The following is a 13,395-nucleotide window of genomic DNA, read 5'->3' on the forward strand; positions in this document are numbered from 1 at the left end:
TGAATTAAAGTCACCCTAAATCCTCCAACGCACAATCTGTTTTTGAGTCTGGGCTGATTGGAGTGGCCCAATCGCTAATGGATACTGGTTCCAACTCTTCCAAGTTCACCAGCTGTTCCACTTCCAAATCCACTTTATGTCGAGAGGCATACATTCCCCTAGACCCTTGGACAAACTTCCTGCTTCAACTGAAGTTTAAATTTTACTACTGTCATTTTCCCCAGAGTTCCCTTGAATCCAAAATTTTTGCAAACACGTTTTTGAGTCTGGTGGTAAAAACAATGACTGCAGATGCTGGAAACCAGATTCTGGATTAGTGGTGCTGGAAGAGCACAGCAGTTCAGACAGCATCCAGGTAGCTTCGAAATCAATGTTTTGGGCAAAAGCCCTTCATCAGGAATAAAGGCAGTGAGCCTGAAGCGTGGAGAGATAAGCTAGAGGAGGGTGGGGGTGGGGAGAAAGTAGCATAGAGTACAATGGGTGAGTGGGGGAGGGGATGAAGGCGATAGGTCAGGGAGGAGAGGGTGGAGTGGATAGGTGGAAAAGGAGATAGGTAGGTAGGACAAGTCCGGACAAGTCATGGGGACAGTGCTGAGCTGGAAGTTTAGAACTAGGGTGAGGTGGGGGAAGGGGAAATGAGGAAACTGTTGAAGTCCACATTGATGCCCTGGGGTTGAAGTGTTCCGAGGCGGAAGATGAGGCGTTCTTCCTCCAGGCGTCTGGTGGTGAGGGAGCGGCGGTGAAGGAGGCCCAGGACCTCCATATCCTCGGCAGAGTGGGAGGGGGAGTTGAAATGTTGGGCCACGGGGCGGTGTGGTTGATTGGTGCGGGTGTCCCGGAGATGTTCCCTAAAGCGATCTGCTTGGAGGCGCCCAGTCTCCCCAATGTAGAGGAGACCGCATCGGGAGCAATGGATACAATAAATGATATTAGTGGATGTGCAGGTAAAACTTTGGATGTGGAAGGCTCCTTTAGGGCCTTAGATAGATGTGAGGGAGGAAGTGTGGGCACAGGTTTTACAGTTCCTGCGGTGGCAGGGGAAAGTGCCAGGATTGGAGGGTGGGTTGTAGGGGGGTGTGGACCTGAACAGGTAGTCACGGAGGGAACGGTCTTTGCGGAAGGCAGAAAAGGGCAGGGAGGGAAATATATCCTTGGTAGTGGGGTCTGTTTGGAGGTGGCGGAAATGTCGGCAGATGATTTGGTTTATGCAAAGGTTGGTAGGGTGGAAGGTGAGCACCAGGGGCGTTCTGTGCTTGTTACGGTTGGAGGGTGGGGTCTGAGGGCGGAGGTGCGGGATGTGGACGAGATGCGTTGGAGGGCATCTTTAACCACGTGGGAAGGGAAATTGCGGTCTCTAAAGAAGGAGGCCATCTGGTGTGTTCTGTGGTGGAACTAGTCCTCCTGGGAGCAGATCCGGCGGAGGCGGAGGAATTGGGAATATGGGATGGCATTTTTTGCAAGAGGTAGGGTGGGAAGAGGTGTAATCCAGGTAGCTGTCTGCCAGCCTGTTAACTACGTTCCAATTTCACTTTAATTTATGTAACAAGGAACATCCGAATAATGCTGTGCAATCACCTTTCACGACATACAGAGGCAGTTTGGCACACTGGTCCCTTAGCTGTGCTTTTACCCATACTTCAGTGACACCACTTGTTCTGGGTATGTCTGTAATGTAATCTTAACAGGCCTCACAGTAGTGTTTCTAATGTTCCCTATATATTTATTTGGGAATGAGAGACACTGCTGCACCTATATCCACTTCCATTTTTACATTCACCCCACTTAGTTTGGGAAGAACCCAGAAATAATCAGCTTCACTCTGTATTAACAGGATATTTAACCAAAACTCTGCTGACTCCAGGCCTTCTGCTCTCCCGCAGACCCGGCTGACTCCCGGTCTACTCTTTGGCTGGTACCATTTGCTTTGTCCTCTAAATTGTCTCCTTTGGACACCCCTTCTCTTATTGGACCCAGCAATTTCAGGTAATATGGCCCACTCTTGTGTTTTCCTGCCACTCAAGTAGCCATTCGCAGCCTGAGTCCCCTTTGTGCTGGTCACTCCCCCAGCTACTGAGCTAGTGTACTGTCCAACGCTGGCACCACAATCCTTCACAGCCACTGCCACAATCCCACATTTGTTACAGTGTCTGGGTGACATCCTTCGCCCTGAAAGAAAATGGTATTAATTTTTGAAAAGATTTGTAGTTCAGTTTGATGATAAGTCTGTAAGTTAGCTCCCTGAGCTTGAAGGCTTGTTTTCAGATGTTTCGTCACCATACTAGGTAACATCATCAGTGAGAGTCTCTAGTGAAGCGCTGGTGGTATGTCCCGCCTCTCTATTTATAGGTCTTGGTTTCTTAAGGTGGGTGATGCCACTTCCGGTTCTTTTTCTCAAGGGAAGGTAGATAGGGTCTAAATCAATGTGTTTATTGATGGAGTTGGAATGCCATGCCTCTCAGAATTCTCGTACATGTCTTTGTTTTGCCTGTCCTAGGATGTGTGTGTTGTCCCAGTCAAAGTGGTGTCCTTCTTTGTCTCTATGTATAGAAACTAGTGAAAATGGTATTCATACACAGTTTGTGGTTCAAATCCCATACTTGTTGCCAATTGTTATGTTTGTGGTTCCTTAGAAGCAGGAAGGGAACATAGGGTAGACAGAGGGTAAAGCTGAATAGGGAATACTTTATTGAGCATCCTCTCAACTCCATAAATGGTCTTAGACTTCCTCCACTAACCCCTGCATTGGATTACTGACCCACTGTCTTAGAGGTATAGTGTGAGACACTGTGTGATATTGGGACAGAGTTTGAAATTAGTATAGAGTGTGGGAGATTGGTCAGAATGAGAGTTGGTGGCTGAGAGTGAGAGACTGGCACATAGGTGATAGTTTGGGACAGAGTAAGAGATCAGGACAGGGTGAGAATATGAGACAGAGTGTGAGATTGGGACAATGTGAGAGTTTGCAACAGAGTCTGAGATTTGAACAGAGAGAGCCCGGGATAGTGTGAGAAATTGAGACAGTATGACAGTTTGGGACAGAAGATGTGACTGGAATACGTGTGAGATTGGGACTGTGCGCAAGAGTTTGGGAGAGTGTCTGGTACAGAGTGTGAGATTAGGACAGTGTGAGAAATTGGAACAGAGTTTGAGATTGTCCCAGAGTGAGTGTCTGAGACAGAATGAGAGAGGTTGGGACAGTCTTTGACATTGGGAGTGCACCTGACTTTGAAACAGTGTGTGAGATTGGGAGAGAGTGTGTGAGATTGGGAGAGAGTGTGTGAGAGACTGGGGGAGAGTGTGTGAGAGATTGGGAGAGAGTGTGTGAGATTGGGAGAGAGTGTGTGAGAGATTGGGACAGTGTGAGAGATTGGGAGAGAGTGTGTGAGAGATTGGGACAGTGTGAGAGATTGGGTGAGAGTGTGTGAGAGATTGGGAGAGTGTGTGAGAGATTGGGACAGTGTGAGAGATTGGGAGAGAGTGTGTGAGAGATTGGGACAGTGTGAGAGATTGGGAGAGAGTGTGAGAGATTGGGAGAGTGTGTGAGATTGGAAGAGTGTGTGAGAAACTGGGACAGTGTGAGAGATTGGGAGAGAGTGTGTGAGATTGGGAGAGTGTGTGAGATTGGGAGAGTGTGTGAGAGATTGGGACAGTGTGAGAGATTGGGAGAGTGTGTGAGATTGGGAGAGTAGAGTATGTGAGAGATTGGGAGAGAGTGTGTGAGAGATTGGGAGAGAGTGTGTGAGATTGGGAGAGAGTGTGTGAGAGATTGGGGGAGAGTGTGTGAGAGATTGGGAGAGTGTGTGAGAGATTGGGGGAGAGTGTGTGAGAGATTAGGAGAGAGTGTGTGAGAGATTGGGACAGTGTGAGAGATTGGGAGAGAGTGTGTGAGAGATTGGGACAGTGTGAGAGATTGGGAGAGAGTGTGTGAGAGATTGGGAGAGTGTGTGAGATTGGGAGAGTGTGTGAGAAACTGGGACAGTGTGAGAGATTGGGAGAGAGTGTGTGAGATTGGGAGAGTGTGTGAGAGATTGGGACAGTGTGTGAGATTGGGAGAGAGTGTGTGAGAGATTGGGAGAGTGTGTGAGATTGGGAAAGTGTGTGAGAGATTGGGAGAGTGTGTGAGAGATTGGGACAGTGTGAAAGATTGGGAGAGAGTGTGAGAGATTGGGACAGTGTGTGAGATTGGGAGAGAGTGTGTGAGTTTGGGAGAGTGTGTGAGATTGGGAAAGTGTGTGAGAGATTGGGTCAGTGTGAGAGATTGGGAGAGAGTGTGAGAGATTGGGAGAGTGTTTGAGATTGGGAGAGTAGAGTATGTGTGAGATTGGGAGAGTGTGTAAGATTGGGAGAGTGTGTGAGAGACTGGGACAGAGTGAGAGATTGGGACAGTGTGTGAGATTGGGAGAGTGTGTGAGATTGGGGGAGAGAGTGTGAGAGATTGAAGTAGTCTAAATGTGCGGCTCTGGATCGAAAGTCGGGTCCGGTACATTTCGATTTTATTTTGTCTGATTTTGTTGCTTACCTTTAAACGCTATCTTCACGAAGTGACCCTTTGGCTGAGGTCATCCCTTCTCAGGGAGGTTGTTGGCCAGTGGATAAAGCTGGTCAGATAGTGTGGGGTCACAGTGGCACGGTTCAGTCAGTGTGAGTGGGGTTTTGAATGGCAATCACACGAACTGCTTCACTTTGCCTGTTTACTATGACCTGCCACACTCGAGTTCACCCCCTAGCCCACCCCTCAGTCACAGCCCTGCTGTGCTCAATGTCCAACTTCATGTGTTCACCACAAATCCTACCGTTTTTGATACAATCTCATACCTGTCCACAAAGGTGCCAATCATGAAGGCGACCCTATTCCTTGCTGTGTTTGCTGTTGTGATCGGAGTTAGAGTGAACGCTCTTTCAGGGACACTGTCGCTTTAAACAGGCGGGACTCTCTCGGTGAGCTGGCACCGTCCAATCGGTGTGGTGGCGGCCGGCCTGTTTAAAACCAGGTCGGCACCAATGTTCCCAAATCGTGTGGTAGACATCCCGAGCAGCGGGCACCGGCATGGCAGAGAACGGGCTCCTTGACAACGGGGAGATAGAGAGAGAGAGAGAAAGTCCGGCTCGGTTACCGACAGCAACCAAACCGCTGGCCGTGAAATACACCAAGGTACAAACCGGGAGAGACACGGAAGGCGGATTGTCAGTGCTGGGCTCTGTCTGTTACAGGAGCGATGGAGATCCGGAGTTAGTGTGAACAGGGATTGGGACAGAGGGGATCTGATTTATTGTGATCCGGAGTTAGTGTGAACAGGGATTGGGACAGAGGGGATCTGATTTATTGTGATCCGGAGTTAGTGTGAACAGGGATTGGGACAGAGAGGATCTGATTTATTGTGATCCGGAGTTAGTGTGAACAGGGATTGGGACAGAGAGGATCTGATTTATTGTAATCCGGAGTTAGTGTGAACAGGGATTGGGACAGAGGGGATCTGATTTTTTGTGATCCGGAGTTACTGTGAACAGGGATTGGGACAGAGGGGATCTGATTTATTGTGATCCAGAGTTAGTGTGAACAGGGATTGGGACAGAGGGGATCTGATTTATTGTGATCCGGAGTTACTGTGAACAGGGATTGGGACAGAGGGGATCTGATTTATTGTGATCCGGAGTTAGTGTGAACAGGGATTGGGACAGAGGGGACCTGATTTATTGTGATCCGGAGTTACTGTGAACAGGGATTGGGACAGAGGGGATCTGATTTATTGTGATCCAGAGTTAGTGTGAACAGGGATTGGGACAGAGAGGATCTGATTTATTGTGATCCGGAGTTAGTATGAACAGGGATTGGGACAGAGAGGATCTGATTTATTGTGACCCGGAGTTAGTGTGAACAGGGATTGGGACAGAGAGGATCTGATTTATTGTGATCCGGAGTTAGTGTGAACAGGGATTGGGACAGAGGGGATCTGATTTATTGTGATCCGGAGTTAGTGTGAACAGGGATTGGGACAGAGAGGATCTGATTTATTGTGATCCGGAGTTAGTGTGAACAGGGATTGGGACAGAGAGGATCTGATTTATTGTGAGCCGGAGTTAGTGTGAACAGGGATTGGGACAGAGGGGATCTGATTTATTGTGATCCGGAGTTAGTGTGAACAGGGATTGGGACAGAGAGGATCTGATTTATTGTGATCCGGAGTTAGTGTGAACAGGGATTGGGACAGAGGGGATCTGATTTATTGTAATCCGGAGTTAGTGTGAACAGGGATTGGGACAGAGGGGATCTGATTTATTGTGATCCGGAGCCTGGTGCATTCCTGGCTAAGGAGCGACTCCCAATTGTACAGTCCGTGCTCGGCGACAGGGGAAAGGCAGAGCTCAGATCGAGGACAGGACTCACCCAGGTTAGAGTGCGGGGAGACAGCTCCCTTCTCGCTGGGTCAAATCCATTTTGTAAATGTGCAAAAATAATGAGCGAGAAATCTGAGAAATTGATGAAACGGAGGATGATCTATCTTTAAACTGGTTTTACCAGAAAATGATTCGCCCTTTCCATGAATCGTGCACTTTTTAGCCTCAAACTCCAAGTCCCTGGAAGCTGCCATCCCAATGTAGAGAGCATCATTGCGGTCTGACCATCAGGACACGGTTACTCCCCTTCCATTGGGACCATCTGCTGCCTTTTCAGAGCATCATTGTTACTGTTTATCATTATAAAATATTTTAGAGGCATCTTTTCATTTCCGAATAGTTAGGGCAAAGTTTGTTTGTTGGGAACAGTCTCTTGGGGATGCAGTCCCACTGCCCCAATTACAAGAATCTGGGCACTGGGCACTGGGCACTGGGTCGCCCGCACCGAACAGAATACCTTGGAGAGGAGTGTTTGGAACGGCGCAGTCGGGTCCGGGTTCAAATCCCAACTGCTCCAGAGGTGTGTTATCACATCTCTGACTGAGGCTCTACTTCAGTGTAAGTAGAAAGAAGCAGAGGGTATGGGCTCGAAAGTCTGACCCACCTGTGTCTGTGGGGGACAGGAATTACGGTTTCAGAGAGGATACGCTCAGTTTATTTCGAAGTTTCAGTTGTAGAAAAATGCTTGACGGTGCATTAACGAGAGGTCACAATGCTCATCTGAAAAAGTTGTAGAAAGTTTTGCAATGTTCACCTTTATTCCTGTGTAATTGTTTTCGTGGGAACTGATTCCTTTCAGTACCAGAATCATGGCAAACTTTATGAAACCTTTCTTTCCCCGGAGCCCTCCTTTGTCACCTGCATTCGCCCCATTAAAAGGCGTCTTAAGACCTGCCCTTTGATCGTATCCTCTGTCACTACCGGAATCATCCCCTCATAGAATCCCGATAGCGTGGAAATAGGCCATTCGGCCCATCGAGTCCCCACTGACCCTCTGAAGAGCATCCCACCCAGATCCGCCCACCTACCCGATCCCTGCATTTCCCATGGCTAATCCACCTGACCTGCACGCTTTTAGACTGTGGGAGGAAACCTGAGCACCCGGAGAAAACCCCCGGGGAGAATGTACAAACTCCACACAGACAGCCATCCGAGGTTGGAATCGAACCGGGGTCCGTAGCGCTGTGAGGTAGCAGTGCTAACCACTTCAGCAGTCATCACCACTGTTTAGTACGCGTGTTTGTGTCCACCTGTATCTATATGTGTGTCTGTACCTTTATGTGTTTGCACTTTTGTATCCATGTGTGTCTGTGCTAATGTGTGTCTGTATTTTAACTTTTCTGCATGTCTATATCTCCGTCTGTGTCACAGAGTGTGTCGCTGTATTTACACATGTTGGTGTCAGTGACACTGTCCATAATCCCTCTCCCTTCAAGGTACACGCCTGGATGTCTCAACCATTACCCTAAATTAACCAATTATATGGTTTATGTTATCAATGAAATTTGACGATTTTTCCTCTGCCAGATATGTGTCCTTCCTGTTAAATTTGATTCTATCCACACTGCCAGGCATCTTCAGTTTACAGCCTTTCTGTTATTGTTTGATTTCATGTCATCTCATATTGCAAAGCGGGGATACTTCAGTTGGAAAAGCTGCCGGAATCAATGGCATACATTTCTAGAAAGGATACCACTGTCTCTGAGCAAGTAGCTATGGATGTCAGTCCCATTCCAGAGACTTGAGCACAATTATTTATTTACGTGCAGTACTGAGGGGAGTGCAGCTTTGTCAGAGGTGTCATCCTTCAATTAAACAGAGACTTTATCTTTTCTCTCAGGTGGATATAAAAGTCCATTCGAAGTAAAAAGAGGAGCAGCTAAAATCTCCCAGTGTCCTGGTCAAAATTCCTCAACCAACATCATTAAAACAAATTATTTGTTGTTACGTGACTACATTGTCTGGGATCTTGCTGTGCCCCAATAGCTGTCTTGTTTCCCTGTTTTGTGGTATCTTATAGGTCAGAAATTTATAGTTTGCTCTATAGAAATACGAATTTGGATTTATCTTTCAAATGGACATCCCCAAGTATTCACAATGAGCATTATAGAACATCTTTTTCCACCAATCCATAAACAGATATTAAGGCAAGTGATGAGGTCATTGGTCAAAGTCCTAAGGGCTTCTTCAAAATAGGTTAAATGAGAGAGAAAATTCCTGTGTTGTATTCATGATTTATACCGAGGCACTTGTATCTACATTGATGTCATAAGAGGCAGACATTGTAAAAGCTTTTCACTGTACTTCTACAATGGAGTACATGTGATAATAAAGGGTATTCAATTCTCTTCTATTCAATACTAGTACAGTCCAGCCCACATCCCCAACACCGTGTACAGTCCAGACCACATCCCCAACACCGTGTACAGTCCAGACCACATCTCCGATACTGTGTACAGTCCAGCCCACATCCCCAACACTGTGTACAGTCCAGACCACATCCCCAACACTGTGTACAGTCCAGACCATATCGCCAACACTGTGTACAGCCCAGACCACATCCCCAACACTGTGTACAGCCCAGACCACATCCCCAATACTGTGTACAGCCACACCACATCTCCAATACTCTATACAGTCCGGACTTCATCTCCAACACTGTGTACAGTCCAGAATGAACCTATACTGTGTACAGTCTGGACTTCATTTCCAACACTGTGTACAGTCCACACCATATTTCCAACACTACATACACACCAGACCATATCTCCAATACTGTGTACAGTCCAGATCTCATCTCCAACACTCTGTACAGTCCTGAATGAATCTACAATATTATGTACAGTCTACACCATATCTCCAACATGTGTACAGTCTGAACCTCTCTCTAATACTATGTATAGTCTAGACCTCATCTCCAACAATGGAAACAGTCCAGACCACATCCCCAACACTGGTACAACCTGCAACACATCTCGAATACACAGATGGGGCTGACTTGATTGATATCTAAATGATCCTGAATTGCCTCAACAAAGTGGATGTGGAAACAATCTTTCCTCTTGTAGGTTAGTCCAGAACCAGGACACATTGTTTTAAAATTAGGGTTACCATTTGAGGACAGAGATGCAGAGAATTTGTTTTTCTCAGACAGTTATGTGACTTTGGAATTTTCCCTCAGAAGACATGGTTAGTGATTTATTCCAAAGGCAGGGGTAGATAGCTTGGATTATCAGGGGTAAGAAGTGAAGGAGGAATTTGGAATACAAACAGATCAGCCATGATTTTACTGAATGGGCAACTCGAAAGGCTGTATGGTCTACTTCTGTTCCTATTTCATATGTTCATATATTAAAGTATTACATTTCCAATTTCAATAATAATTTTGAGAATTAATGTGATTAATTTATTAGTTTAATTGTCCTTTGTATCTTTAAATCATTTGGTTAGTTGATGGGTCTGCTTCTGGTAATAGGTGGGACCTGATGACTTTAGTGTCTAGAGCTATGGAATATTAGTAACATTCAGCATGTGCAATCTGAGTGTGTACCATATACCAAATTTTCCAGCATGCACCTTCAATCAGTTATGACATTAAGATAGTTTTCTTTGCCATGCAGCATGGGATAGGACATTGCAGCATAAGGCCATTTAGCTGAGCGTCCTGTGCTGGTTATTTGTTAGAGCTATCCGTTTTGTCCGGCTTCCCTGCTGTTTGCACAAAGAATGATGTCCACTTCCTTTTATCACATTCTCTTTTATTGTTGAATATGGTTCTACTGCCTTTTCAGGCACAGTGTTCTTGATTACTGTTGCTCATTGTCTAAATGACTGTGCTGCCATGCAACTGTGGGCGGCACGGTGGCACAGTGGTTAGCACTGCTGCCTCACAGCGCCAGAGACCCAGGTTCAATTCCCGCCTCAGGCGACTCTCTGTGTGGAGTTTGCACGTTCTCCCCGTGTCTGCGTGGGTTTCCTCCGGGTGCTCCGGTTTCCTCCCCACAGTCCAAAAATGTGCAGGTTAGGTGAATTGGCCATGCTAAATAGGTAAGGGGTAGATGTAGGGGAATGGGTGGGTTACACTTCGGCGGGTCGGTGTGGACTTGTTGGGCCGAAGGGCCTGTCTCCACACTGTAATGTAATCTAATCTAAAAAAAACTGGAAGGTGATACACATTGCAGCCATGGAGAGGGTTGCTGTTCAAGCTTCAGATTTGTTCAGTTCAATTAAAAGCTCACTTCCACACCACCAAGCTCTTGGGGCCATATGCCCCCATGTTGAGAGTATGGGTGAAACTGGCTGGACACTGACTGTTCTTTCTACAGCAAGTTTCTACAGCATCATTTAGCCCTCCTCCTCCACCATGCAGCACATCCCCGAAACTGTTCTCTCCAGCTGCCTCTCCTCTGCCCACTGTCAAAATAGTATCAGTGGCGATGCAGGTTCCTGAACAGCAGCCTCCTGCTAACAGCAGGGGAGACAGCAATATCCTGATTGGGCCTTCTCTGGCATGAGGCAACTGTGTCCCAAACCCAGATCAAGTAAAACACTGACAACTCTTGCAATGAGTTACAAAGACCTGAGTAATCCATACGCAGAAGCTATGTGTCACCATTGAGGCTGTGGAGCTGGCGGTAGAAGTTCGTCAGCAGAGTGCACCATCTGGGAGAGGCTTTGAGGTAAAGGTATCACTGCAGGTTCTGAACTTAGAAAGTTGCCACCTGGGTGTTGAGAAGCACTTCCTCTCCAACCAGGTGACTCAGAACCTCAGTAATGTCTCATGTCCGTAAGCATCTTCTGTGTTTTTGTGCCAAAACCATGGAGAGAGATCAAAATGATCAACTGGTACAGCTGGAATAGGGATACTCCACTGTTAATGAAAAATGTGCCTCCCTCTCCACTCTATCATTGCCCTCATAATTTTATATACCATTATCATGTCAGGCCCCCTGCCCCAACCTTTGCTGCTCCGAAAGAACATCTCCCAGCCTCTCCAATCTTTCCTTATATCTCAGATCTTCCATCCAGGAACCATCCTTGTAAATTTCCTCTGCAATTACACCCTTCCTATAATGTGATGAACAGAACATCATGCAGTACTGCAGCTGGGGCTTAAACAGTGCTTTATACAGGTGGAGTATGACACCTGTGCTCTTGTATTCTATGTCCCAGCAAATATCGCATATGCCTTTTAAAGTAACCTATCTATATTCCCTGCTACCTTCAGAGAAGTAGCTTTGCACACCCAGGTCTCCTGATCTTCACTTTCCAGATCACATTCATCGTGTAACCTCTTCCATTGTTAGCCTTCCCTAAATGTGTTATCTCACATTTATCTGGGTTGAATACCATTTATCAAGTCATAGGATCATGCAGCATGGAAACGTATCCTTCAATCTAACTCATCCATGCCACCCAGCTATCCTAAACTGAACTAGTCCCACTTGCCTGTGTTTGGCCCACATCCTTTGAACCTTTTCTGTTCATGTACCAGTCCAAATGTCTTTTAAAATTTGTAATTATATCTGCCTCTACCACTTCCTCTGACAGCTCATTCCATACATTAACCACTCTCTGTTTGAAAATTTCAGGTCCCTCCAGTCCCTGTTAAATCTTTCCCCTCTCACTTTCAACCTATGACTCCCCTACCCTTGGAGTAAAGAAGGCTAAATCACTTTATCGATGTCTCTCATGATTTTATAAACCTTTTACTGTCTGACCCTCCAGGGAAAAACGTCCCAGCCTATTGGGTGGCATGGTGGCTCAGTGGTTAGTACCGCTGCCTCACAGTGCCAAGGACCCAGGGTTTAATTCCAGCCTAGGGTGACTGCCTGTGTGGAGTTTGCACATTCTCCCTGTCTCTGGCTGGGTTTCCTCCCACAGTCTGAAAATGTGCATGTTAGGTGGAGTGACCATGCTAAACTGTCCATAATGTCCAGGGATGTGCAAGCTGGGTGGGTTAGCCATGAGCAATGCAGGATTACAAGGATAGAGTAAGGGATCTAGGTAGAATGCTCTTTGGAAAGTCCGTGTGGACGTGATGGGCTGAATGGCCTGCTTCTACGCTGTAGGGATTCTATGATTCTGTCCAGTCTCTCCTTATCATTCAAATCCTCCTGTCCTGGCCACATCACTGTAAGCTTTTTCTGTACCCTTTCTAATTTAACAACTTCCTTCCAATAACAGTGCAACTAGAATTATACACAGTATTCTAAAAGTGGCCTTATCAATGTTTGGTACAGCCACAACATGATGTCCCAACACTTGTACTGAAGGCGCTGATCAATGAAGGAAAGCATACCAAAAGCTTTCTTCAGTTTCAAGGAGCTAAGAACATGCAACTCCACTTCCATTCAACAACATTCACCAGTTTCGTTTTGCCACTGTTCTGCCCTGCTGAGTCCTTTGATATCCTCCTGCAGTTTATGACCATCCTTCTCTCTATTTACCACATTGCCAATTTGCATAACATTCAAGAATGCCTTGACCATACCCCATACATTTAAATCCAGATCATTAATGTGCACTAGAAATAGCAAGAGTATGTGGCCTATAGACCTCATTAGGAACAGCTTTCTAATCACTGAAGCATCCCCTGCATCTCACTCTGTTTTCTGCCTCTCTGCAAATTTTGAATCCAATGTGTGACTTTGCCTTGGATCCCGTGGACTCTTACTTTCTTGATCAGTCTGTATGAGGAACTTATCACAAGCCTTACTAATGTCCATGTAGATAACATTAAATGCATTATCATCATCAACGCTGTTGGTTACCTCCTCAAAAAATTAAATCAATTTTATCAAACACAACCTTCCCTTAACAAATCTATGCTGACTATCCCTGATTAATCCATACCTCCTGAATTTCCTCAGAATTCTTACTGATAACTTCCCCACCGCCAAGGTTAGTCTGATTGGGCCTGTAATTTCCTAGTCTATCTGTTCTTTCTTTTTATTAATACACTTTCTTAGCTTTTTGAATTTTTTAAAGTTCCCCTAG

The 13,395-nt window shown here is 46.2% G+C and overlaps 1 protein-coding gene across 1 annotated transcript in view; it reads left to right on the plus strand.

Moving 5' to 3' along the window:
* Positions 1 to 4,861: 4,861 nt before the first annotated feature.
* Positions 4,862 to 13,395, plus strand: part of aldh1a3 (aldehyde dehydrogenase 1 family, member A3) — a 147,360-nt gene continuing 138,826 nt past the window's right edge. Inside the window, exon 1 of the mRNA XM_072564898.1 lies at positions 4,862 to 5,152. Coding sequence (XP_072420999.1) covers positions 5,048 to 5,152 — 105 coding nt within the window. The 5' untranslated portion in view covers positions 4,862 to 5,047. The remainder of the gene's footprint in view (positions 5,153 to 13,395) is intronic.

Source organism: Chiloscyllium punctatum, chromosome 48 (assembly GCF_047496795.1).
Source record: "Chiloscyllium punctatum isolate Juve2018m chromosome 48, sChiPun1.3, whole genome shotgun sequence".
In the NCBI taxonomy this organism is placed as follows: domain Eukaryota; kingdom Metazoa; phylum Chordata; class Chondrichthyes; order Orectolobiformes; family Hemiscylliidae; genus Chiloscyllium; species Chiloscyllium punctatum.